At 52.5% G+C, this 21611-nt stretch overlaps 9 protein-coding genes across 9 annotated transcripts; 4 read left to right on the top strand and 5 right to left on the bottom strand.

The window, feature by feature from the left end:
* Positions 1 to 316: 316 nt before the first annotated feature.
* N7532_005815 (Apq12 family protein) lies at positions 317 to 819 on the top strand (the record flags this gene model as incomplete). The annotated part of the gene is made up of 2 exons (XM_056618309.1): positions 317 to 604; positions 652 to 819. The coding sequence occupies 2 exons, from the start codon at positions 317 to 319 to the stop codon at positions 817 to 819; spliced, it is 456 nt and encodes a 151-aa protein (XP_056474468.1).
* A 615-nt stretch (positions 820 to 1434) lies between these two features.
* On the bottom strand, positions 1435 to 2304 carry N7532_005814 (putative signal sequence-binding GTPase GPN3; the record flags this gene model as incomplete). Its single annotated transcript, XM_056618308.1, has 1 exon — positions 1435 to 2304. One exon carries the CDS (start codon positions 2302 to 2304, stop codon positions 1435 to 1437), a length of 870 nt encoding a protein of 289 aa, XP_056474467.1.
* Positions 2305 to 2800: 496 nt separating this feature from the next.
* Positions 2801 to 4151, top strand: N7532_005813 (S-adenosylmethionine synthetase; the record flags this gene model as incomplete). Its single annotated transcript, XM_056618307.1, has 3 exons — positions 2801 to 2883; positions 2994 to 3079; positions 3151 to 4151. 3 exons carry the CDS (start codon positions 2801 to 2803, stop codon positions 4149 to 4151), a joined length of 1170 nt encoding a protein of 389 aa, XP_056474466.1.
* An 812-nt stretch (positions 4152 to 4963) lies between these two features.
* N7532_005812 (uncharacterized protein) lies at positions 4964 to 8068 on the top strand (the record flags this gene model as incomplete). The annotated part of the gene is made up of 4 exons (XM_056618306.1): positions 4964 to 5116; positions 5197 to 5931; positions 5985 to 7022; positions 7049 to 8068. 4 exons carry the CDS (start codon positions 4964 to 4966, stop codon positions 8066 to 8068), a joined length of 2946 nt encoding a protein of 981 aa, XP_056474465.1.
* A 1211-nt stretch (positions 8069 to 9279) lies between these two features.
* On the bottom strand, positions 9280 to 11001 carry N7532_005811 (tannase; the record flags this gene model as incomplete). Its single annotated transcript, XM_056618305.1, has 1 exon — positions 9280 to 11001. One exon carries the CDS (start codon positions 10999 to 11001, stop codon positions 9280 to 9282), a length of 1722 nt encoding a protein of 573 aa, XP_056474464.1.
* Positions 11002 to 11491: 490 nt separating this feature from the next.
* N7532_005810 (alpha/beta hydrolase family protein) lies at positions 11492 to 12505 on the bottom strand (the record flags this gene model as incomplete). The annotated part of the gene is made up of 1 exon (XM_056618304.1): positions 11492 to 12505. One exon carries the CDS (start codon positions 12503 to 12505, stop codon positions 11492 to 11494), a length of 1014 nt encoding a protein of 337 aa, XP_056474463.1.
* Positions 12506 to 13498: 993 nt separating this feature from the next.
* Positions 13499 to 15445, top strand: N7532_005809 (para-nitrobenzyl esterase; the record flags this gene model as incomplete). Its single annotated transcript, XM_056618303.1, has 2 exons — positions 13499 to 14863; positions 15431 to 15445. 2 exons carry the CDS (start codon positions 13499 to 13501, stop codon positions 15443 to 15445), a joined length of 1380 nt encoding a protein of 459 aa, XP_056474462.1.
* Positions 15446 to 16057: 612 nt separating this feature from the next.
* Positions 16058 to 17573, bottom strand: N7532_005808 (glycine decarboxylase subunit T; the record flags this gene model as incomplete). Its single annotated transcript, XM_056618302.1, has 2 exons — positions 16058 to 17111; positions 17179 to 17573. 2 exons carry the CDS (start codon positions 17571 to 17573, stop codon positions 16058 to 16060), a joined length of 1449 nt encoding a protein of 482 aa, XP_056474461.1.
* Positions 17574 to 18453: 880 nt separating this feature from the next.
* Positions 18454 to 20189, bottom strand: N7532_005807 (putative neutral amino acid permease; the record flags this gene model as incomplete). The annotated part of the gene is made up of 3 exons (XM_056618301.1): positions 18454 to 18534; positions 18590 to 19640; positions 19798 to 20189. The coding sequence occupies 3 exons, from the start codon at positions 20187 to 20189 to the stop codon at positions 18454 to 18456; spliced, it is 1524 nt and encodes a 507-aa protein (XP_056474460.1).
* Between the last annotated feature and the right edge of the window lie 1422 nt (positions 20190 to 21611).

The raw sequence follows: 21611 nt of genomic DNA, 5'->3' as shown, positions 1-21611 counted from the left end.
CGCAACCTCTGATACAATCACACCGGCCTATTCTTCAATGCGCATTGTCCACAGGTGAACACGATCACCTTATATCCTCTTTTGACTCCAAAAAAAAAGAGAAGCACCCGAGTCCGCGGCACAAAGATTCCCAGCATCACAAAATAAAAACCTCAACCGTAAGCTAAAGTACCTTCCAATCGCTCGCTTCTGGACCCTCCATCTCTCGAGTCCACCTTACCTCCAGAATCATGGAGAATCTCCAAGGTCAGCTCTGCCAGTTCCTCGTCCAAGCGGTCATCAAAAGCCCGACCCTCCTCGACGAGCTCATTAACACATGGACTTAGAGAACTTCCAAAACCTCCTGCAACACCCACTCGTCGCACACGTCAAGGATAAATCAATGTCGCAGCTCGCGATGCAGCTCACCTTCATCCGAAGCGCCTACGTAGACCCCTACGTGATCGACCCGCTCTCCTCATTCCTCGCCTCAACCACTGGATCCGTGGATATCTTCTCCGTTCTCATCCTCGTCGCGATCCTCTACATCTCACTCCGGATCCTGGACTATGCCCGGCGCGTGATTATGTTCTGGGTCTTCCTGGCTCTGCGACTGGTTTTTGGGGTACGGTCATTGGGTTCGGGTTGTATGTCTACCGCGTTGGCCTGGAGAACGCGAGTCGGGATCTGGGATGGGCGTGGGGTGTTGTCGAGGGGTTTGTGGAAGATTTCCAGGCTCGCTCGGCTGCTGGTTCTGGGCGCCCTGGTGCGAGTTCGTACGGGAACATTCCTACTTGGAGCTCTGGGAAGAAGGGGAAGAGACACGGAAGCTGGAGGTGATTGCATGGAAAAACGATGATTCCATTTTCGGAGATCCCTGGGTCGCTCGAAGGGTCTGGCAACATTTGCTCGCTGTATGATGTCTACGATGGGTATGTGCGATTGGCGATGGGCGCTGTCGAATCTACGCGGGACCGAGACTGGGACGGTCGGTGTTCCTATGATTGCTTTGGGGCTACGAGTATGTTTAGCGGGTTGGAACTGGGACGTTGGTCTTGTGCATATGTCATCATTCGTGGTCTTTTGATTATGGTGTTCTAGGCGTTCCTTTTTTTTTTTGATATCGAGTTTCGGTCGGTCCAACTCGGATAATAAAACCTGGCATGTGAATTCTACCAATGCCGATGCGATGCAACCTCGCCACTCATATGTAGGGTCTGTGCTGCAATAATGTGAAGTGTTCGTCGACAGCTAAGGCTGTGGTTGGAGCCGATATCCTGCACGAGTAAACAATATACCACGAGCAGTAGGCATAGATAGGCGTGGGTCAGGTGGGTCGAAGATCTGGAGAACCAAGATTTGCATGTCGTGTCGGTGTTGGGAGAAACTCGGGCCGACGCCGGGTGGAAATGTCGTATCGAGGACGTCGCAGCATCTGTAGGGGAATTGCAACAATTACTCCTCCTCATAATTAACCTCCTGCTCGTCCTTCGGATCCCTTGGCTCTTGAGCTTCGTGGTATTGAATCGCATCGTCGATGTGACTGAGGATGCCCGCGACGCTATCCTCATCCTGAACATCCAGTTGCAAGAACGAGACCATACTGAAGTCATCGATCAATTGTGCTACTGCCCGATTCAATTGTTTGAACGAACCGCCGCTCATGAGCGCATCCTTCGCCATAGGGTTGGCGCTCACTGAAGGGTCTTCCTCGTCGCTCTGAAGCAGCTGTACATCGACATTGGCAAATCGTCGTAGTTCCCGTCGCGAGACCATTTCCCGAACCTGGTCCATTTTACTCAGAATATTCACGTGCGGGATCTCCAGCATCAACATGGCGGACATGGCGCTGAGAGTACCAGCAAAAAATTTAGCCTTGTCGACGACAAATGTGCTCTCGAGGAGATAGGCGGCACAGAGGTTGATGTTCAAAGGCCCTTGACGGGAGAGATATTGTGTAAGGGAGGGCAGGAGGGGAATATGCGTGTAGAGCTCGATTTGACCGGGCATGTCGAAAATAATCAGGTATTCTTCACTCAACGGATCGAGCGCTTCGGACAGGAAATCCAGATTCTGGAGTAGAAACTCGAAGCAGTAAATGAGACCACCATTGGGGCCTAGATGCAGCTCCTCCATCACATCTTCGAGGGTGATCAGCTCGCGAATGTCGAGATCGGGCGCGTAGGCGAAGTTCTCGGCGGCGGGGTCCAGGTTGACGTAGAAGCAGCTGCGGCGCGTACTTTGGCAGTGTTGGATGAGTGCATTGCTGAAGGTGGTCTTGCCGGCCCCCGCGGGGCCCATGACCAGAACTCCGAACTTGGACATGGCTGACAGCTGTGCTTGGGAGCTGTCCGAGGCTGAAGGTACGTCGACCAGAGTAGAGCGAGACCAAATTTGTCGGAGTCCGAGTTTATCGAGCTTATCGGGGCCGGTAACTCCGGCGGGCGCTTCTGCCGGGGCCACACTGCAAACACGGCAAACACCCCTCCTTCGGAGACTCCCCTTAGGGGTATCGATCTCTCCGAATTCTGCCGATGCGGCCGCTCACCGCCCGCGATGGCGCCATCGCCCCCAATGTGATGCCTCTTTGGCAGGCGGTACACTGCAGATGCGGGCGGTGGAGGGTACGCCAGCGGTACCCACTACGGTCGCACAGCGTGGCTGGCCGGCGCGGTACCTGCGGTGTACTCGGTTTGCTGGGTCCCGAAGAAAAACCCCACCACTTTTTCCCCTCTTCTCTCTTCTCTTCTCCCATCCCCTTCTTCTTCCTCTCTTTTTTCCTCACACCAGACTTTGTCCTAAGTCATTCACATCCGTCACAATGGGTTCCCTTGCAAACGGTTCGCAGCCTACTTTCCTCTTCACCTCCGAGTCCGTCGGTGAGGGTCACCCCGATAAGATTGCGTGAGTTTGCCCGTTTCTTTTTTTTTCCTGCCCCTGAGGCTTACGGCGAATACTGTCGCTGGCCCTCGCCCACTTTGGCAAATTGCTAACCAGTCCTTTCTATAATATAGCGACCAGGTCTCCGATGCCATCCTCGATGCCTGCCTGGCGGAGGACCCCCTCTCCAAGGTCGCTTGCGAGACTGCCACCAAGACTGGTAGGTGCCCATTGCGGTCCCGTCTGACTTGCATGAAATCCAAATCCAAATCTGACACGTTTACTTTTCAGGTATGATTATGGTCTTCGGTGAGATCACCACCAAGGCCAACCTGGACTACCAGAAGATCATCCGTGGCGCTATCAAGGACATCGGTTACGATGCCTCTGAAAAGGGCTTCGACTACAAGACTTGCAACGTCTTGGTTGCCATTGAGCAGCAGTCCCCCGACATTGCTCAGGGCCTTCACTACGAGGAGGCTCTTGAGAAGCTCGGTGCCGGTGACCAGGGTATCATGTTCGGTTATGCCACCGACGAGTCCCCTGAGCTCCTGCCCCTTACCATCCTGTATTCCCACAAGCTCAACGCTGCCATGAAGGCCGCTCGTCTGGACGGCTCCATCCCCTGGTTGCTGCCTGACACCAAGACCCAGGTCACCATTGAGTACGCTCACGATGGTGGTGCCGTCAAGCCCCTGCGTGTCGACACCGTCGTCATCTCCGCTCAGCACACCGACGACGTCTCCACTGAGGAGCTCCGTGCTGTCCTCAAGGAGAAGATTGTCAAGAAGGTCATCCCCGCCAACCTGCTGGACGACCGCACCGTCTACCACATGCAACCCTCCGGCCGCTTCGTCATTGGTGGTCCCCAGGGTGACGCCGGTCTGACTGGCCGTAAGATCATTGTCGACACCTACGGTGGCTGGGGTGCCCACGGTGGTGGTGCCTTCTCCGGCAAGGACTACTCCAAGGTTGACCGTTCCGCCGCCTACGTTGCTCGCTGGATCGCCAAGTCCCTGGTCAACGCCGGCCTGGCCCGTCGTGCCCTTGTTCAGCTCTCGTATGCCATTGGTGTCGCTGAGCCCCTGTCCCTCTTCGTCGAGACCTACGGCACCTCGTCCAAGTCCTCCGAGGAGCTGGTCCAGATCATCCGTAACAACTTCGATCTGCGCCCCGGTGTGATCGTCAAGGACCTGGACCTGGCCAAGCCCATCTACTCCCAGACTGCCAAGAACGGTCACTTCACCAACCAGAGCTTCAGCTGGGAGAAGCCCAAGGCCCTCAAGTTCTAAACGGATCCCTCCGTCCGGTGACCCCGGAGACGTTTTGACGACTGTGATGAGTTTTTGCTTTGTTTTCAACAACTCAAAGCACGTGCATAGACTTATACAAAAAGGACAAAACCCCATAAAAGCTTGGTTCTTGATCTGGAATCAATCTACCACTTGTTTCATTATCTGCATGGTCGCCCCATAAGAGACGGGCCTTTCGGCGAAGACAAAATTCAACATGATACCACACTTTCATCGGCTGGGACGGGATGTTTTTGGCGTTTTTCTGGAGCGAAAGTCTTCAACAACCATACCACCTTCACCTCACCAGGCCCCCCTTCACCTCATTCTCTTTTTACCTGAAAGTGACGATGCGTTTTGCATTCTAGCTTTGCATTCTCCATCTTTTGCTTGACTCCGGGGGTTTTGGGCCACCAGGTGGTCACGAGGGTGTGTCTTATCACAACACCCCTGGACCCTGGTTGGTTTTCGGGTAGCTAATCTAAACATTAGCATTACAATAATGATTAAATTTTTCTCCAAATTTTTTTTTTTTTTAAGAAATTTTTCATGTAGCACAGCTTTTCAAACCCTGGAAGGATCTTGTAAATTGCAGGTACTCGAGGCCGTTGCAGTCGATCACTAAGGCGGGGAGGGCAAAGTGCATGGATCGCGACGCGTGATGCCAGGCCCGCCAAGTATCCGCGCCGCGCTCCAAGTTCAACACCACTCCGAATCTCCATACACGACCATTGCGTGAGCGTTCCTCGGTTCCTGCATTTGCTTCCTGAATACTCGCATAGCAAAATGCACATCTTCTCTTAGACTTCATCATGACTGCGCAAGCGCTCCCCGGTGTCCTGGATCCGCTCAGCTCCTCCACGCTGAACAAACTCCACGAAGCGGCCCAACCGCCCTCGAAGAAACGGAAGTTCGGTCAAATTAACACTGCTGGACAGCTTTCAACGACTTCCATTGTCATTCGCGTAAGTATTTCTCTGTCAGTTCCGGGGTGTACCCCTCAGAACTTATCCCTGGCTAACTCGCTTCTTTGCGACGAATCCAGGCCCATGCAGCATCATTATCAGACGAACCTCTAGTTCTTGATCCGATTGTCGTCCTTCCTCGATCTCGTTTTCCTCTTTCATGGGTTGACGACGTGTCGTCTCGCTCTGATGTCCAGGCTGGCGGCTTGTTTGCGGCCGACATCCCGGCTTTAGAGAATGATTTGCGCGGAGGCGTGGAGCCTACTGTCCTGACAGTCCGACTGGCTACCGAGGGTGCCCTATACGTCGTTGAGCGAGTGAAGCGTGGGATTTACTCGCTGTGCAGGCTTGCCAGCTGGGTGCAAGAGGGCGATATCCTGGTTGCGGCCAAGGGCTGGCAGGGATCTCGAGACCTGGACTCAGATATGGATATGGAGTCTGATGGCGAGTGTGCTCCAGATGCTTTGAACTGGTGGCAGGCTGCCCAGATCGAGGAGCCAGCGTCTGATCTCGGATTGGGAGAGGAGTTTGCCGGGTTACAGGTGGACATGGTATTTGGGCAATCGGAGGTCGAGGCTGGATCCGACGAGTCTTCGTTCGTTGATGTTGTTGAATTACGCAGCCAGTCTGCTGTGCCTGCACCAAAGGGTGCCGATTCGGACGATGTCTTCGCTCCTCTAGAATCCCAGGCCGGTAATGCGGAGGCAATGAATCTCGACAGCATTGACCCCGTGGGGGATGATATGAAACAATCGCCAGATGAGCTGCTGAGTGGCATGAGAGACCATTACCTGCAGGCTCTTTACATCTCAAAGGTAAGTTCTCCAATTGATCGTTTCTGGCGTCATATTTCTAAAACGAAGAACAGACATCCCTGGCCTACTTTGCTAAAGGTCCCCTTACCCGCTGCCGAACCGCCTTTCAAACCTCTGATTCCGACGAATCTAAGTCGCCCGCTGACGTGGCTGACTTCTACCGAGAAGCTATTCTTACGGCTAAGAAGATGGACCTCAAGTTCAGAGAATCCCTGCCAACTGTTATTCGCGATGCACTCCTTACTTTCTCCGACAACGAAGACGCCCCAGGGGCGAAGAAACAAAAGAGCAAGAAGAAGAAGAAGAAGAAGAAGAAGAAGCTTGGGAAGAATGGGCTGTACCCCGAGGAGGAAAGTTTCATCCGCAAGTGGTGGAGAGATCGTATCACGACAGAATCAGCTTCGCATGAAGGATCTCGAGAGGCGGAAACCAAGAAACACATATCCGACCTACGACTTCGTGAAACCCAATTGCAAATTCTGTTGATTTTAGAGGTTTTGTCCTTGGAAACAACCCCCACCGAGCCTAAAAACAACACCGACGCCAAGGAGCAACCTGGTGAAGAGAAAGATGCGTCCAAAAAGCCCAAAGCGAAAAAGCCCCAAGATCTCAACGTTCTTCTTGAATTGCATCTTGACCGGCTGTGCATCTGGCATGCTGTCAGCATGGAAGAGTCCACAGGTGCAGACTCGGCTAAGGCTTCCTCTTTCACCGAGAACCATATGTCAGGCAAAAAGGTTGAAAGCGATGCAGTGCGCGATTTCTGCACCGAAGTCATCATCCCATTCTATGCGTCTCGACTTCCAGACAAATGCAAGCTTATCACTCGGAAATTCGGAGTATCGGGTGGCATTTCCCCGGCTGCCAAAAAGTCCCACGTTTCGAGCAAATCTCGCGCTGAGCCAGGTACAGAAGTCAAACGTCAGCCACCGGTACCGAGGTCTCGTCGCTCACTCCAGCGAGTACTTACAGACGAGAAAACTGCTGCTGCATCTCAAAACAGACACCCCTCTTTGCACCGATCCAAGACTGCTCCGTCGAAGCAAGAGCCATCGCGTGACTCGATGGAAGCTCTTCTCCCCAGCTTGGCGGTACTGTCCGAGGCGGCATTCAACAGGCGAAGCGCAGAGACAACCGCGAGGTTGATCTTCACGCAGTTGCACGACAGCATGAGATCAAACTGCGAAAGGTGCAGATGCTCGTTGATCAAAAGAAGGAGCTTGATGCTGCCATCAACGCGCTCAGGAAGCCGAACAGGGAACTGGTTGCTAAAGATATCGCCGACGATGCCGTCAAGAGAGCTTCCACCGGTGGCAGCGCACGCAAGTCCAAGAACCCTGTTCGAAATCCTTTCGGCGAGGGTGTCCAAGTCATGGCCACGCCTCGAGGAAACCGCAAGAGAGATGCAGTAGCCGGACTTCCTCCCATGCCTCGGTCTCTCGCGCCGTCTCGGTCTTTTGCTGGGGAGATGCCAGAACAATCACTGGCCGAGTCTCCTGTCATGTCTTCATCGTCAAGCCGACGGGCAACTTCATTCTCCGGACCTGATGCAAACCCGTTCAGTTCCCGTCGCAGCACGATCACAAGCGGCATCAAGCGGCCAGCTCCGTCAGCGGAGCTTGGTTCGATTCAAGAGACGCCCACCCGCCCATCTTCCAGACTCCACTTCGATGGCGACAAATGTGCGGACTCAACAAACGCCGATCCGTTCTCGGGTTCAAACCGAGGGAAGGGCCTATTCCGAGTGCCTAACCTTCCTGCACCTCGTTCTGACACTGACCCTATATCCGAGCCAATGGCGCCATCAACCCCCGTGTCCTCTCGTCACAAAGGCATGCAACTACCTGCCACGGTCGCATCCCCGTTCATGGGTGATTCTGCTCAAGGCACTCGCTCGGGTATCATGGAAACGCCACCGGGGAAGCAAGGGTCTGCCCCGATTTCTTCTTCTCGTGCTATTCCTTTCCAGATGCCCATCCAAACAGTCTCTACTAATCAAGTTCGTGCGCCATCCCCGCCTGCTGTCATGGGCACCCCGGTCAAAGGGGCTGGCACCATACCGGTGACCCCAGAGAAGACTCAGACAAAGTCTATTTACGAGCAGCTGGGCTGGGATGACGACGAGATGGATGTGTAACCCGTCAACGCCAACCAACCCACTTGCATGTCATGCATCTTGCATCGGCGTTTCATCTTTTACCATTCCCGGCATTATTCATAATCTTGTTGCATCGGAGTTCTCGGGCATGTATTGGGAGGAACTGGGTCATCATCATCACGAACAGCATTCCTTATTGCGACAGAGCTAAAGATACATACGACTATCATACAACTGGCATCAAACCATGCTTTTACTTCCAAATCCAAACTGGGTGTCCAGACCCAAGCTTCAAATTCAGTCATTTCCGCGTGATTCAAGTAGTCAACCAAAAAACAGACAGCACCAGAAAAAAAATGAAATTCCAGTCCTCGAACCTATGTTTCTTCTTCAGGGCAGCAGTTTCCTCCTCAGATTCCGGCATCGCTTGGTATTGCTTGCGAGCAACAAAGTAAGGCATGATAACCTCAACAATCAACACGCTCAAAACGGTGGAAACACCAACCCCTTTTTCCATGCATTGGTCACCACGTAGAAGCCGGCAGCTTGAACGGATCAACGCCGTGAATATAAAAAAGTAAATGATTCTGGAAAGGAGTCAGTCCGACTTTTCCCTTCTTTCTTTTTCATGTGACTTTTTACAATGTAGTCGAGTTTGAAGCTGCACATACCCATATGGATACCACCCGTTGCGCACTCGGTACGGCGACACAGGGCGCAGGGAGTGATCCGGCTCATGGCTCGGATCGAACGCAGGAAAGGGCTCTATTCCGTCGTCATCTGCGTCTGTTGCCCTGTCGGGACTTGCCTTTCTGGCCGACATCCTTCCACGGAGATGGTTGTCGCTGTTTTGTTCTGCTGCCCGTCTGCGACTCCACTTTGAAGGATCTGCTCGGTGGAGAGCGCTCGTCCTTTCCCCGTGTGGTTCTTCTTGGCACGCTCCGACTTGAGACTTGATGTTTAGTGTGGTTTTGTGCAGATGTGACTTTGGGCGAAACGTTTTGTTTTCGTTTCTGATTTTAGTCTTATTCTTCTTATGAGGTGGCGTTTTTGCGCGGCCTTGGTCTGTTTCCACCCCCACATTCGCAGCCTTAATTTGACCACGCCGTACACACGGAATTTGTTAAGTCAATAATATGTGCAAAAGAGATAAAGAGTGAGATGATATGAATTGAGATTGGCTTTATTTCCATTTTGAATGGTCCCATGTTAAATTTTTACCAAAGAAAAAATATTCGCAATCCACCTCGCTAATAGAGAGGTAGTTTGTACGCATCAAAGCTATCTCGCCAGGTATCGTAGGATCTTAGGTCAAAGACGCAATCCATATGCGAATCATTTCCCTTCCAAAGAGGGCGCAGTGGCCAAGCGCAAAGTTCCTCTTCTGTTCCCCTGCGACTGCCCTGGAGCACAGTAGCATTCAACTTGTCCGGCTCGTGTCCCTTCTCGACCCAATCGATCAGAGTCTTGAGTGTAGTTTGTGGGAATGGCCCATTTGGCTGACTTGAGCTATATGAGCAGTGACCAGCACCTGGGATGAGATATAGTCGGTTCCACCCATTCATTTTCCGAGTACTCTCCTCGAAGGAGAGGTCTGGATACATAATCTCGCGAACAGATTCATGGTAGTGGACAGATGAGCCGGCCGGGATCCCAGGGTCTGATTCACCATGGTAGTGAATGATCTTTCCTCCTGTTTCTTGGAAGGGTGAGAGGTCTGGCCATGTTGTTTGAAGGACATCTTCATAGCGCTGCCATCCGATCTTCATCCACTCGACCAAGGTATCGTAAGTGACATCGTCCAGATCTGAGAGGTTGTCAACATCTCGGAGCTCGAGGAATTTTGTTACCCAGCCTCCGCTCAAGGAATTTATCTCTGGTTCCCATTCATGTGATAGTGGATTAAATGTGGACGCGACGTAATCGAAGGTGGCACTCGGCTGGGCCCATATATAAGCACGTCTGCCATCAATAGTATGAAGGCCGTCAAGAATCTTTTTAGCAACAGCAACTCCCTTTGAAGAGACTGTGCCATTTTGTATCAGAGAAGTGTCCTTGCTATGTGGACAGAAATATGATGCTCCGATCGTTGATTCGATGTCAAAATGAAGCTTGCACAAGTCTGTCCGGCTGACGACTCCATCAACCCTGCCATCGAGTGCATCGCAAGAATCAATCGTGAGGTTATTGATCTTCTCCAATTCACAAGGAGGCGGAACATAACCCTTAGTCTGTTGCACGATGTTTCCATACAGAAGGTTGACCTGCTGCTGAGCAAGATGAATAGCCGGCGCACCGATGACAGCCCCATCCCATTCATCTGGAAACCGCTGAATCTGACTCCAGCCTTCTCGACCACCTTCAGAGCACCCCTGGTAATAGGCGAAAAGTTTCTCTGAGTCTGCCATGTCGTAGAAGTGTCTGGTAAAGGCCTTGCCGATCATGCTCAGTTCATGGTGGGCTTGGTATCCATGCATATACAACACCTCGCGATTGAGAGTACCATTGGCTAGCAGAATCACCTCGTCAACTGTTGTCCCAAAGCTTCCAAATCCTCCATCTGTTTGACCAGACGCCGCGCCATAGATCACGCCTCCTGGGAGACTTTCTTCCTCCGAGTTGATGGCGTAGCCGCCACCTCCAGTAGACAACCAACGATTTTGGAATCGCTTGGGGGCCGGCAGCCAAATCTCTAAAAGAACCTTGTCTTGCTTGAGCCCATTATGGGAATAGGAAAATGTGACATTACAAAAATCGAATCCACTGTAATCTGGCCAGAATATTTGCCCCGTGGTGGATGAATTGTAGACTGGCTGAGATGTGACAGAAGGTTGATCCAACGTGAGGCCTTGGAACTGCGTCTTGAGAAGCGTGTTTCTTGTATGAAAAGTTGTACAGAGTTCCTCCAGACTCGCTGCGAATACTGACGCAGCACCGGAAATACTGGCCCATAGGAAAACTAGGATCATCATCTCGGAATGAAGTGATATTTGCAAGTGAGCTAAATCTCAAAATAATTAAAAAGGCAGTTGCCCACTTTTGTGGGATAAAGCGGAGAATTCCATGATGGAACGAACACCTGTGGGTCTCGTCGAAAAGGGGTCGATCTGCCAGAGGGCACGTTGCTGCGTGCGACCTTCGCCAACAAATTTAATGCCGGCAGAATCACCTTGAATGCGATGTTTCTCGTGGGGCCAAAGGCCGAACTGGACTCTTTTTCGCGGGGCTCGGTATAGCTGCGTGGGACCGGCAAAGATACGTGGGGCTCGCATGCGAAATGGGTGAGACCACTCGGAAACGGAAGAGAATCGTTTTAATCCCCTATTGTGATTCTCTCGATGAATAGTGAAGTTTCTTTTCTTCGTATTGATTGTTGGCGGTTCCCATGACCGTCAGCGGAGCTCTAACCCAGGAATATATTTCTTATGTTCGGATGTTGTGTTGTACAAGTATCGAGGTTGATCATTTGTCCCGATCCGAGGCCGTATTTCGCAAAATGAAATTCACCAATGCCTCCCGTCCATCGTTTTTCATCGGCCCTTCGGTATGCATCGCTCCGGGAACATCCTTTCTTGAAATATAAAGCCCGAGTTCCTGGCCCTTCTTTTCCAATTGTCCCGCCACAATGGGTGGGATAACTTCATCATTTTCTGCCGATAATATGAATATAGGAGGAACAGACGGAGATTCACCGTGAGCACCGGACAAATAATCCGAATCACGCCGCGTCAAAGATTCATTCTGATTTCGCCAATCGGCGAGCTGTTCCAGAGCCGTAGCAGTGCACCAGGTGTTCCAAGAAAACGGCCACAGGTATCGATATGGTAGCCATTTCTGTGGATACAGGCTGATCAGCATATCTTTGATATTGGATATGGGCGCCTCCAGGATCAGCCCAGATATCGATGGCAGGTTAGTACTAGTCGCATTCTGCTCGGAAGCCTGGCGCGACAGGTATTTGGAAAGGACAGAGCTGGCCACGGCGGAGCCAAGACTATGACCCCATAGTACGATCTGGAGATCGGTGTCCGGCGCCGAATATGTATTTGCAACCCATGCCAAAAATGCCTGGGCGTCGAGTTCAATTCCTGATTGATTCGCACTGCCCGATGATTTCCAGTAGCCGCGGTATGACAGGGCGACAACTGTATAATCGGTCTGGTCCAATGAGGATATGGATTTCGACTTTGCTGAGATTGTCCTCAGGAAATGAGATAAAAGAGGCAAGCGCAGAGGGGTGGATCCGCCGTTGCCCTGGAAGTAACAGATTACCACTGACTTCTTGCGACTTGAGGCTGGCTTTCGATCTTCACTAGCCGGGATTCGTCCCTCGCAAACAGCCAACTTCGTCCCATCGAGACTTCGGATGCGCTTTTCGTCCCATACCACAGGCTTGCATTCAGCTTCGTAGTCAGAAATTTTATCTGATCGGGAAAACGGTGGCAGCCAGGACAGATACAAAAGCTTGTTTTGCATGACAATGATCCAAAAGCATTTCCATGTCCAAAGGCCAAGTAGGAGCCCAATGAAAATAGCCGGTGGAAGTAGGATGGGCGGGATAGACTCAGTGGATATGAAGCGTGGACGCTGAGTATATCCAAGGGAGGTGGCAAGCCCTGTTTGGATGACACTCGCTCTTTTTCTAGTCAGGCCGTGGATATAGTTGCGAGGGGCCCTGCGCGCGTGGTCGAATTGACCCGGTAGCCCACGCGTTGATCGAGTAGCGCCACTGGCGCCAGGAATATAACCTTCCTAGCATCAAGGAGGTTTGGCTTCTGCGTCTCATCCAAACATGAGGGATTATTGAGTCGATGTGGATGAATGGGAAATGGGCTGGTGGAGGTCGAATTGGCCGCGGAGGTTGAAAATAGATGACTAATCAGTCACATGAGAGAATTGATGTATACTATCAGACGAAACCAGTCAAATGAAGGGGAGATTATGTTTGAAGGAAGGCGATAAAGGCCCCCGGATTAGACCTGAAGCACAGGGCATCTCGTTATACCTCACGAAACGCAAGGTGTGTTGGCGTTGCATTTCGGAGCTTTCATCTTACTCTCCGGTTCGCAGGGAGATGCAAATGCCTTGAATCATAGGCCTGGAGCATGCAATCATGAGTTCATGCCGTGTGACTAGACGAGCACGATAATCCAAGCTTATATGTAATCCGCATTTCCGGGCGACAAATGTTTTTGATCTTCGAAGCATCACGCAAGAGTTCCAATGTCTTTCCAACACCCAACATCAAAGATATCAATCGATATTGATGGACTCGGGAAATTGGTTGGTTTCCAATATGCAAATGGTGTGCAACAATTCTGCGGCATCCCATACGCCTCCCTATCAAAACGATGGACACGATCCGTCTTACGTACTTTGTGGGATAACAATTATCACGACGGGACTCAACTAGGGCAAGCCATAACTTTTTAATCAAAAAAGCCTTCTTAGAAATCATTTGAATTACTAATGTGGCCTACAAGAAACAACTGTCCCTGCCCAAAAGGCACAGACGCCGAAAATCCATACTTCCCCGTCCCCGCCAACCCAAACTTCATCCACCAACCACAAGTCGACGAGAAAACAGCCCTAATCCTGAACATCGTCACACCCACACAAACAAGCCCCCAAAACAAAGACGCAGGAAGAGAAAAATACCCCGTTCTCATCTGGATTCACGGCGGCTCCCTCCTCTACGGCAGCGCCAACTACGGCATGTACGACGCAGTCAACTTCGTCTCGCACAGCGTTGAAATCGGGTGGCCGGTTCTAGTAGTTAACTTCAACTACCGACTCGGTCTAGGCGGATTCCTCGCAAGCGAGCAAATAAGCGAGGAGTTGAAACGAGATGGTTTTGCCGGGAATGGCAATTTTGGCTTCACGGATCAAAAAGTTGCGTCAGAGTGGGTTGCGAAATATATCGCGTCGTTTGGAGGTGATCCAGACAACGTCACGGCGTTCGGACAGTCTGCCGGAGCTATCTCCATCGGGCATCAAATGGCGGCGCGGGAGCCGATGAGGTTTCATCGGGCTATTTGTATGTCTGGGCTTGGGAGTACGCTTCTCCCACGATCTCTTGAGGAGCATCAGGCTATCTTTGCGGCGACTTGTCGGTATTTTGAGATCGATGAACATGCACCTGATGTACTTGATCAGCTCCGGAGGATACCCGAACAGATGATGGCGGATGCAGATCATATTATTCAGGGTGTTCCTTCTGGGACTGGGAATTCTTGTTTTGATGGTTGGTTCTATGCACACGAGCCTTGGGAGATTGAGCCGGCGCCGCCTTGGATTCGCTCGTTCATGCTTGGCGATGTACATGATGAGGGTGTCATATTCCAAGTGAATATTCGCGAAGACACTTTTGAGACTATCCGAGAAACGCTTCTGGAGCAGGTTCAAGACGCGTTCTTTGTCGATGCTGTTCTCCTGGAGTACGGGATCACGCCTGAGTTATCCCATGAGGATCTGGTTGAAAAGGCGAGTATCATGGGTGCAGAGGCCGTTTTCAAAATCCATAATTATAAAACTGCGCTCGTCAATACTCAACTACGGAGTCAATTGTTTAAGTATCATTTTGATCAGCGATCTCGACTGCCGAATATCCTCAAAGGATTGGCGTACCACGGCATTGATGTGTTATATCTGTTCATGAACCTCGACAACAAGCTAAGCAACTCCGAGCGCACCATGTCGAGGGACCTTGCCTCTGCGTGGATCAAATTTGCATGGGGTCAAGCGCCATGGGAAAGTGGGACTGAACATGGACCTTGGGAGTTATGGGGGCCGGACTCGAAAGAGCAGGTCGAGACGGAGGAGGAGGATGAGGCTGTGAGGTCCTATTCTAGGTATAAGCGGCTGCTGGAGCTGGGGTCTGGAGGCCTGTGGCATAAGTATATCCGAGGGCTGGATTACTTGCTTATGAAGAGAGGGAATATTGGGAAATTTGAGATTCTCGGGGAAACCGGGATCAACGTGGGAAATTGAGGGATTATTACCGGCGGAAATTGATACAGCTATATTCTTCCTACCTCAGCCAACAATATTTCCCTAAGTTTTAGGGTATCCACTTAGTGTAGTACTTCGGACTAAATTCCTTGGCCATATATGTACGAAGGCTCTTTTGATAGACACCCTCGGCTGTCTTAGTGTGCAGTCGCATGTCACTCAGGTTCGAATGCAGGGCCCGGTAATCTCTCTTTTTCTCCGTATTGTAGATATACCAAGTGAATGAATATCGACACAATGGTTAAGAAAAGGGAGCATATGAACAACTGCCAGCAAATTTAAAGTAAAAGCAGCCGGGCTAGTATAATGGTTAGTGCCCTCGACTGTACTGTGCAGTCTCACAAGACACAAGTCCGAACCCTAGGCCCGGTTTCTTTTTTTGCTCCTTAGGAAAGACCGAAGTAATATCTACGTAATAGCTGAGAAAACGGAGCATTTGAGCAAGTGCCAGCAAAGTATGAGTGAAAGCAGCCGGGTTAGTATAATGGTTAGTGCCCTCGGCTGTCCTGGTATGCAGTCGCATGTAATCCAGGTTCGAATCCTGGGCCCGGTGCTTTCTTTTTTCTTCTTTACTTGCTTCTCCCAAGGTTGTCCCTATTTGTTGTAGTAGAGAACCCTGTTGAAAGTGTAGATGTCCTACTAGTCCCGTTATGGTGTGGGTCTGCGCTATACCCGATCGGGAACACCGAGGGCGCCACATGATGGAAGTGGTTTTTACCATCGAAGTTGGCACCGTTTTGAACAGAGGTCTAATTGTGACCTGAGAAAGGCCATGATAGGGGGTGGTTATAGAAATATCCTTCTAGAGCGGAAATTACAATCGCTATTGGATATGTGTAGATCAATGGTATCCTGTATAATCGCTCTATACTGTTGAAGTAGAATATGCGATCAGAATTAAAAAAACAAGGCTGCTTAGAAGGAGTTCTATATACAAGTGCAACCAATAAAAAGCACAATCGCTTCCCACAGTAAAACAACATCAAAAGTCATGACAAAACATGAAGAAAAAACAATCTAAGAAGGACGGTGGAACTTGCTCTCAACCCAAGGCATGCCGGTAACAGTAGCCTTGCGCACCTTGTTCCGAACCTGAACACCCAACTCAGTACCCTTCTTGTGCAAGCCGTTCTTCACATACGCCATGGCGATGTTAACACCGCCCAGAGACGGGCTGGGCAGACCGGAGGTGACGACACCGACCTCGACGGGGTTAGCCGGGTCAGAGAGGTCGACGACCTTGGCACCTTCGCGGGCAGGCGAGCCCTTCTCAACAGTCAGACCGACACGGCGCTGTTTGAGGGATTTGGGGCTGGCGAGGAGGGGCAGGATGACGGAGGCGCCGTGGAAGGTGGCGGTAGCAGGGTCACGACGGTCACGGCCGACGATCCAGCCGAGGGCAGCGTCGGGGGGAGTCTGGGCGGTGGAGATGTCGTGGCCGTAGAGGCACATGCCGGCCTCCAGACGAAGGGAGTCACGGGCCGCCAGGCCGGCGAGACGGACGCTGTTCTTGTCGGCGAGGAGAAGCTCGACGACCTGTTGGGGTAGGGTCTGGGAGGCGGAGGTGGGAATGGAGATCTCGAAGCCGTCTTCGCCAGTGTAACCGGTGCGGGAGATGAGGAGAGGCTCGGGGCTGGCGGTGCCGTCAGCCAGGGTGATGTGGAGCTCGCGGCATTGGCCGAAGTAGAGGGTGTTCAGATCGGTCTCTGCGATGGAAGCGGAATTGATGAGCGGCTGCAGTGCCTTAGCGGCCAAGGGACCCTGAAGGGCGACCAGAGCGCGGTCTTCGAGGATGTCCCACTTGATGCTGTCGGCGCCGTTCTTGGAGCGGTAAGCCTCGATCTCGGACTGCAGGAAGGCAAGGTCCTCGGTGCGGCGACCGGCGTTAGTGACGAAGTAGAAAGAGTCCTCGCCGCGGCGGGTGATGACGCAGTCGTCGAGAATACCACCGGTGCCTTCTTCCAGGAGGCAGGAGAGAGTGGAGGTGTTGGGCGTCAACTTGTCCAGGGACGAGGGAGTGATCTTCATCAGCAGCTCGAGAGCGCCAGGTCCGCTCAGGTGATGCTGCACCCTATAGTTATGTTGATATTAGCCCCCATTGCAACCGCAATTGCATTTTTGGGGATAAATGGACCTACATATGGCTGACATCAAACAGACTGGCCTTCTCACGAGTCCACATATGGCTTTCCACATGGCTCAGATCCGCATACTGCAGCGGCATGGAGAAGCCGGCAAAAGGCACCATCTTGGCACCGTGCGCCTCGTGCAAGTCATAGAGCTGGGTCTTGCTGAGGGGGCCACTGGATCCAGAAGCATAGCGCACAGCTTGAGCCTGGACAGGCGCAATGGCAGCGGGCGCAACGACTCTGGTGCTGGGCACGCGGGCATTGGCAGTCGGGCGCACCGCGGAGGAGGAGGAGAGCTCCCGCCGCAAAAGTGTGGAGCCGATAGAGGCGCGGGGTGTGTGGAGGACGGAGGCTCTGGCGGCCACCAGGTCGACGCCTTTGCGGAATGTGCGAACGCTAGCCATTACGGGTGAACTGCAAGGAATTGGAATTAGAATTGACAAGAGAACAAGAGAAGAGGAAATGGCGAGGAAGAAAAGTGGCCGCGCGAGTGGTCCCTCGCTCCGCCGTCGGAGAAGCCCTGCGGAAAAGTCACGTGTGATAGGAGGAGAACCGGATGAGTCAGCGGAGAGCTCGTTTCCCGATTCGGCAAACCGCGGAGTACAGTCGTATCATCTACGATCTGCTAGTACACTGATGTAGGGATTGACGGCAGGGTCCCTGCTCGTAAAGCTTTGAGGTTGGGTTAACACAGATTTGTGAATCGGTGTAGATCTGATTCTTGAGCCGAAACCCGAGTAACGCGCGGTTATACACGAGGATAGTTGACTGTGTTGTGTGTGATAAAGTGAAGATAGAATGTCCATGAGATGATGATAATGGACCAAGCCGAATGCTTTGATTGAAAGTTTCTTCGCAAAAGCTACTCCGGATATTTGTCACCCGGCTCACACAGAATGACCTTTGGTACATAACTCTACGAGAACAGAGATGATGCAAACAGTAATCCGGGGAGCAACAGCCCCGAAGCCAATCGGCCATGTCATTCACTGCCGCAATATGTGCACGGTATGCTGGCCCGGCAGGCAGTACTACCAGAGGGTATTCGTGAGGAAGCTCACAGTAGAAGCCAGCATCCAAGTCTCCATAAATGATACAAAAACGCGAAAAAGATCTTGGGTTGTAATCATTCCAAGACGGGATATCCATACAAACACAAAAAACTAATGCAAAAAAAGATTTGTTCTTCGGTCATCAAATCATCAGATTTAGCCCGGACGGCCGGGTGGAAATAACAATGAAATGAATGATATGTGACGAAATTCATACCCTGCCCGGCAGGGTTTAGACGGCATTGCTGGCGCAGGTGAAGACACCGCCCACCGTGCCCTCGCGGTAGCTGGCCACGACGGACATGACGGAGGCCTGAAAAGATTGTTAGGAGGTCGAAAGAGACCCTAGGTAATGAGTGATAACTTACGTAGGTACCAGGGCCCAGGAAGAACAGGCCGATGAAAATCAACAAGACGTTGAAAATGAACCCACACCAGCCGCGAATGCCGCGCTCCATGAAGAAACGGGGTCCATGATCAGCACTCCGCATGCGAATGTACGCCACGCCCCAGAAAATGAATCCGAAGAATGAATCGAACAGCGAGCTCATGATCGACAGCAGGTCCGAAAAGAACGGGATCACCTCGGCAATGATCCACGCCATGATCCAGAGGCAGGCAAGGATACCAGCCCACGCAGCCCAGCCGACAACCGTGTTGCTACCCTTGTGGCGGGTTCCTTCGAACAGGCGGAAGAAGACGAAGCGGGCCGAGACGGAGGCGTACAGGACGCCCAGGAAGATGATGGTCGGGATCATGAAGGAGAAGGAGACCTTCTTGTAGACCTCGTTGGAGATGGAGCCGAACGCGGGCGAGGTCATGTAGTTTCCTGAACCGGTGTAGGCGTAGATGATCGAGCCGACGAGACTGAAGACGATGATTTCGGCGACGGTGACGGCCGTCACGGACTTCCAGAAGTCCCGGGGTTCCTTCATCTCGGCGATGAAACTGGGCAAGGTGATCTGGCCGATGAAGGTGTAGCTGATGTTCAAGAAGGCATTCATGCCAGAAACAAAGGTTGTGCCCTTCAGCGGGATGGCCGACACGACGGGCTCGCCATATTTGGGATACTTAGCCGGGTGATCCTCAATGCCGACGAAGATGGTGGCCAGAATGACGGAGATAAACGTGAAGAAGGCGGAGATAGTCGCGATGTGAGCCAGCGTGCCGAAGGTACGCGGCAACGAGAAGAACCACGATACAATGGCGACAATCAACGAAAACACCACCGTGCACACAGCACCATCGGACATGGTATTGAGGTAGGTAGCACCGACGACGCAGTGCAGACCCATGATGAAGGTGTTGTTTAGCATGAACATGACAGCCGTGCCCCACCAGGCAATCTTGGAGTCCCAGAACAGGTACTGGCCGATATCACAGACATCGCGAATTTCCGGGTGTCGCAGACAGAATCGCCTGCAAGAATGACAACAATATCAGCATTAGCGTGATCGACGGCCAAACAGGCCAACCCCGCAATTTTCGAGATAGCCGAAGGGGCCCTAACGCAAAAACCACGAGGCGCCGCCAGGGATGGCAAGGGAGGTGGGGAGGGGGAGGGGGAAGTATGTACCAGACAATCAGCGAGGTATACAGCACAATACCCGCAATTACCACCGTCAAAATCAAACCGGGCACCAGACCCAGAATAGAATATGACCACGGGAACGACATGATGGCCAGACAGATGTACTCGGAGAACAGCAGGGCGGCGGTCTTCTGCCAGCTGCAGGTGCGGTACTTGATGGTATTCTCGGACTCGAGCTCGATCTGGCGGCCGACGCTCTCGGTCGTCGAGGACGAGTCGAGTGCGGTGATGTGGTGCGAGGAGCGGCGACGGCCTTGGCCCTCGATGTCATAGTCCTTCAGCTTGGGGTCCTGGTCCAGCTTGTCGCTCAGGTCGGGGGAGCGGTCGCCGTCCCCGAGGTGTGCATCCATTGCTGCGTGGTCTTGAGGCCGAGCCATTTTAATCTTAACGAGCGGGCGAACCGCTTTTGACGGTACTCGGCGGAGTCGAAAGAAGTAGTCCTGTTGGCTTTCGGATACATAAACCGGGCCACGGGGGGTGTACTGGGCAGGTGTTGGAACGGGAGAGATGGGGTACGGAGAATGGTGACGCTAGAATGGGATGCTATCGAGAATATCGCGTTGGGTGCTGCCTCCAGCGAAAGCGAGGAACAGTGAATTCCAGGCCGATCCAGTCGTGAGTAGGCGGGAGTTGGGTTTGGCGCAGGGGAGATGGAGTGTACTGGCAACGGGATCTACAGCGGAGTGAAGCACCGCCAGACCACAATTGTAAGCTGGACGCAAGAGAAAGCGCAGAAAAGAAGTTGGACAAAGTTGTGGAGAGGAAGAAACAGCGATCAGAGAAATACGCAACAGAGAAAAGAAAACGAAAAACCAGAATGAAAAATCCGAATCAGGGCGACGTATCTGGTATCTGGTATACCAGGCCTGGCCGCGTACTGCAAGGCTGGCGGGGGGGGAGCGATGGAGCAGCGGTAATTTGGGGGTATTGCGGGTATCATGGGGTATCCTACCTTCCCTTTAAGGCCGCTCCACCGCGCCGGAAAGGAAAAGTCCTGTCGATCCGGGCACCGCGACATGACGTGATGGAGTGCGCCGCAATGGGAGGCGCTGGCTGGCGCTGGCTGGCGCCGTTTTAGCACAGGATTATGGCGCTGACAGCACTGGACGGCGCAGGGCAAGGGACCAGGGCGCGATCGGACCACTGAGCCACGAAGTCTAAGTTGTGCCCTGGATACACTACCTATACCTACTACTAGCAGTACTACTGTAGACTCTACAAGGAAGATCCACGCTCTAGACCGTCCAGAGAGAGGCTCCTGCATCTGACGCGCCAATGTCGCCATCTCACCCTGAATTTCTTCGCAGGATTCTCTCCGGCGACACCGATTACCTCGTCTGGGTGGTATTTTTTGGCCCGCGAACCGGGCACTGGGCTCCGCATATCATATCTCGCAGCCGTAAGCTACAACCTGCCGAAGTGGGCCTGGGTCAGGGCCCCGCAAGCAGCGGCCGAATGACGGACTGTCGCGGTGTCGGTCGGGATCAGAAACCATGCATCAGCCACGCTCAAAAACATGGGAGGGTCCTCGGTCGAACGAGGGTGACGATTGTGCCGCTGCTGATTCGACTGTCGCTCCCCCCGAGGCCGAATGCGGGTGTCCTGATGGACCCGCGTGCTGTCCTGTGCTGGTGCATAGTGAATCATACAATACGAAAAGACATCTGATGAAGTGGAAACGGGAGGTTGAATTAAACCCGGTGTCTCCATTTTTTTTTCCTCATCGCTTCTGCGCTGAGGCAATTACAGTACCGCAGATTCACGTTCTGCTGGTTGGCAGCGATCCCTACGCGGATGAG

Source organism: Penicillium argentinense (genome assembly GCF_028826775.1).
Source record: "Penicillium argentinense strain IBT 30761 chromosome Unknown utg000005l_segment0_segment0, whole genome shotgun sequence".
Classification (NCBI taxonomy): domain Eukaryota; kingdom Fungi; phylum Ascomycota; class Eurotiomycetes; order Eurotiales; family Aspergillaceae; genus Penicillium; species Penicillium argentinense.
Note: the sequence above shows the minus strand (reverse complement) of the source record. Positions and strands in the feature narration are given on the sequence as shown.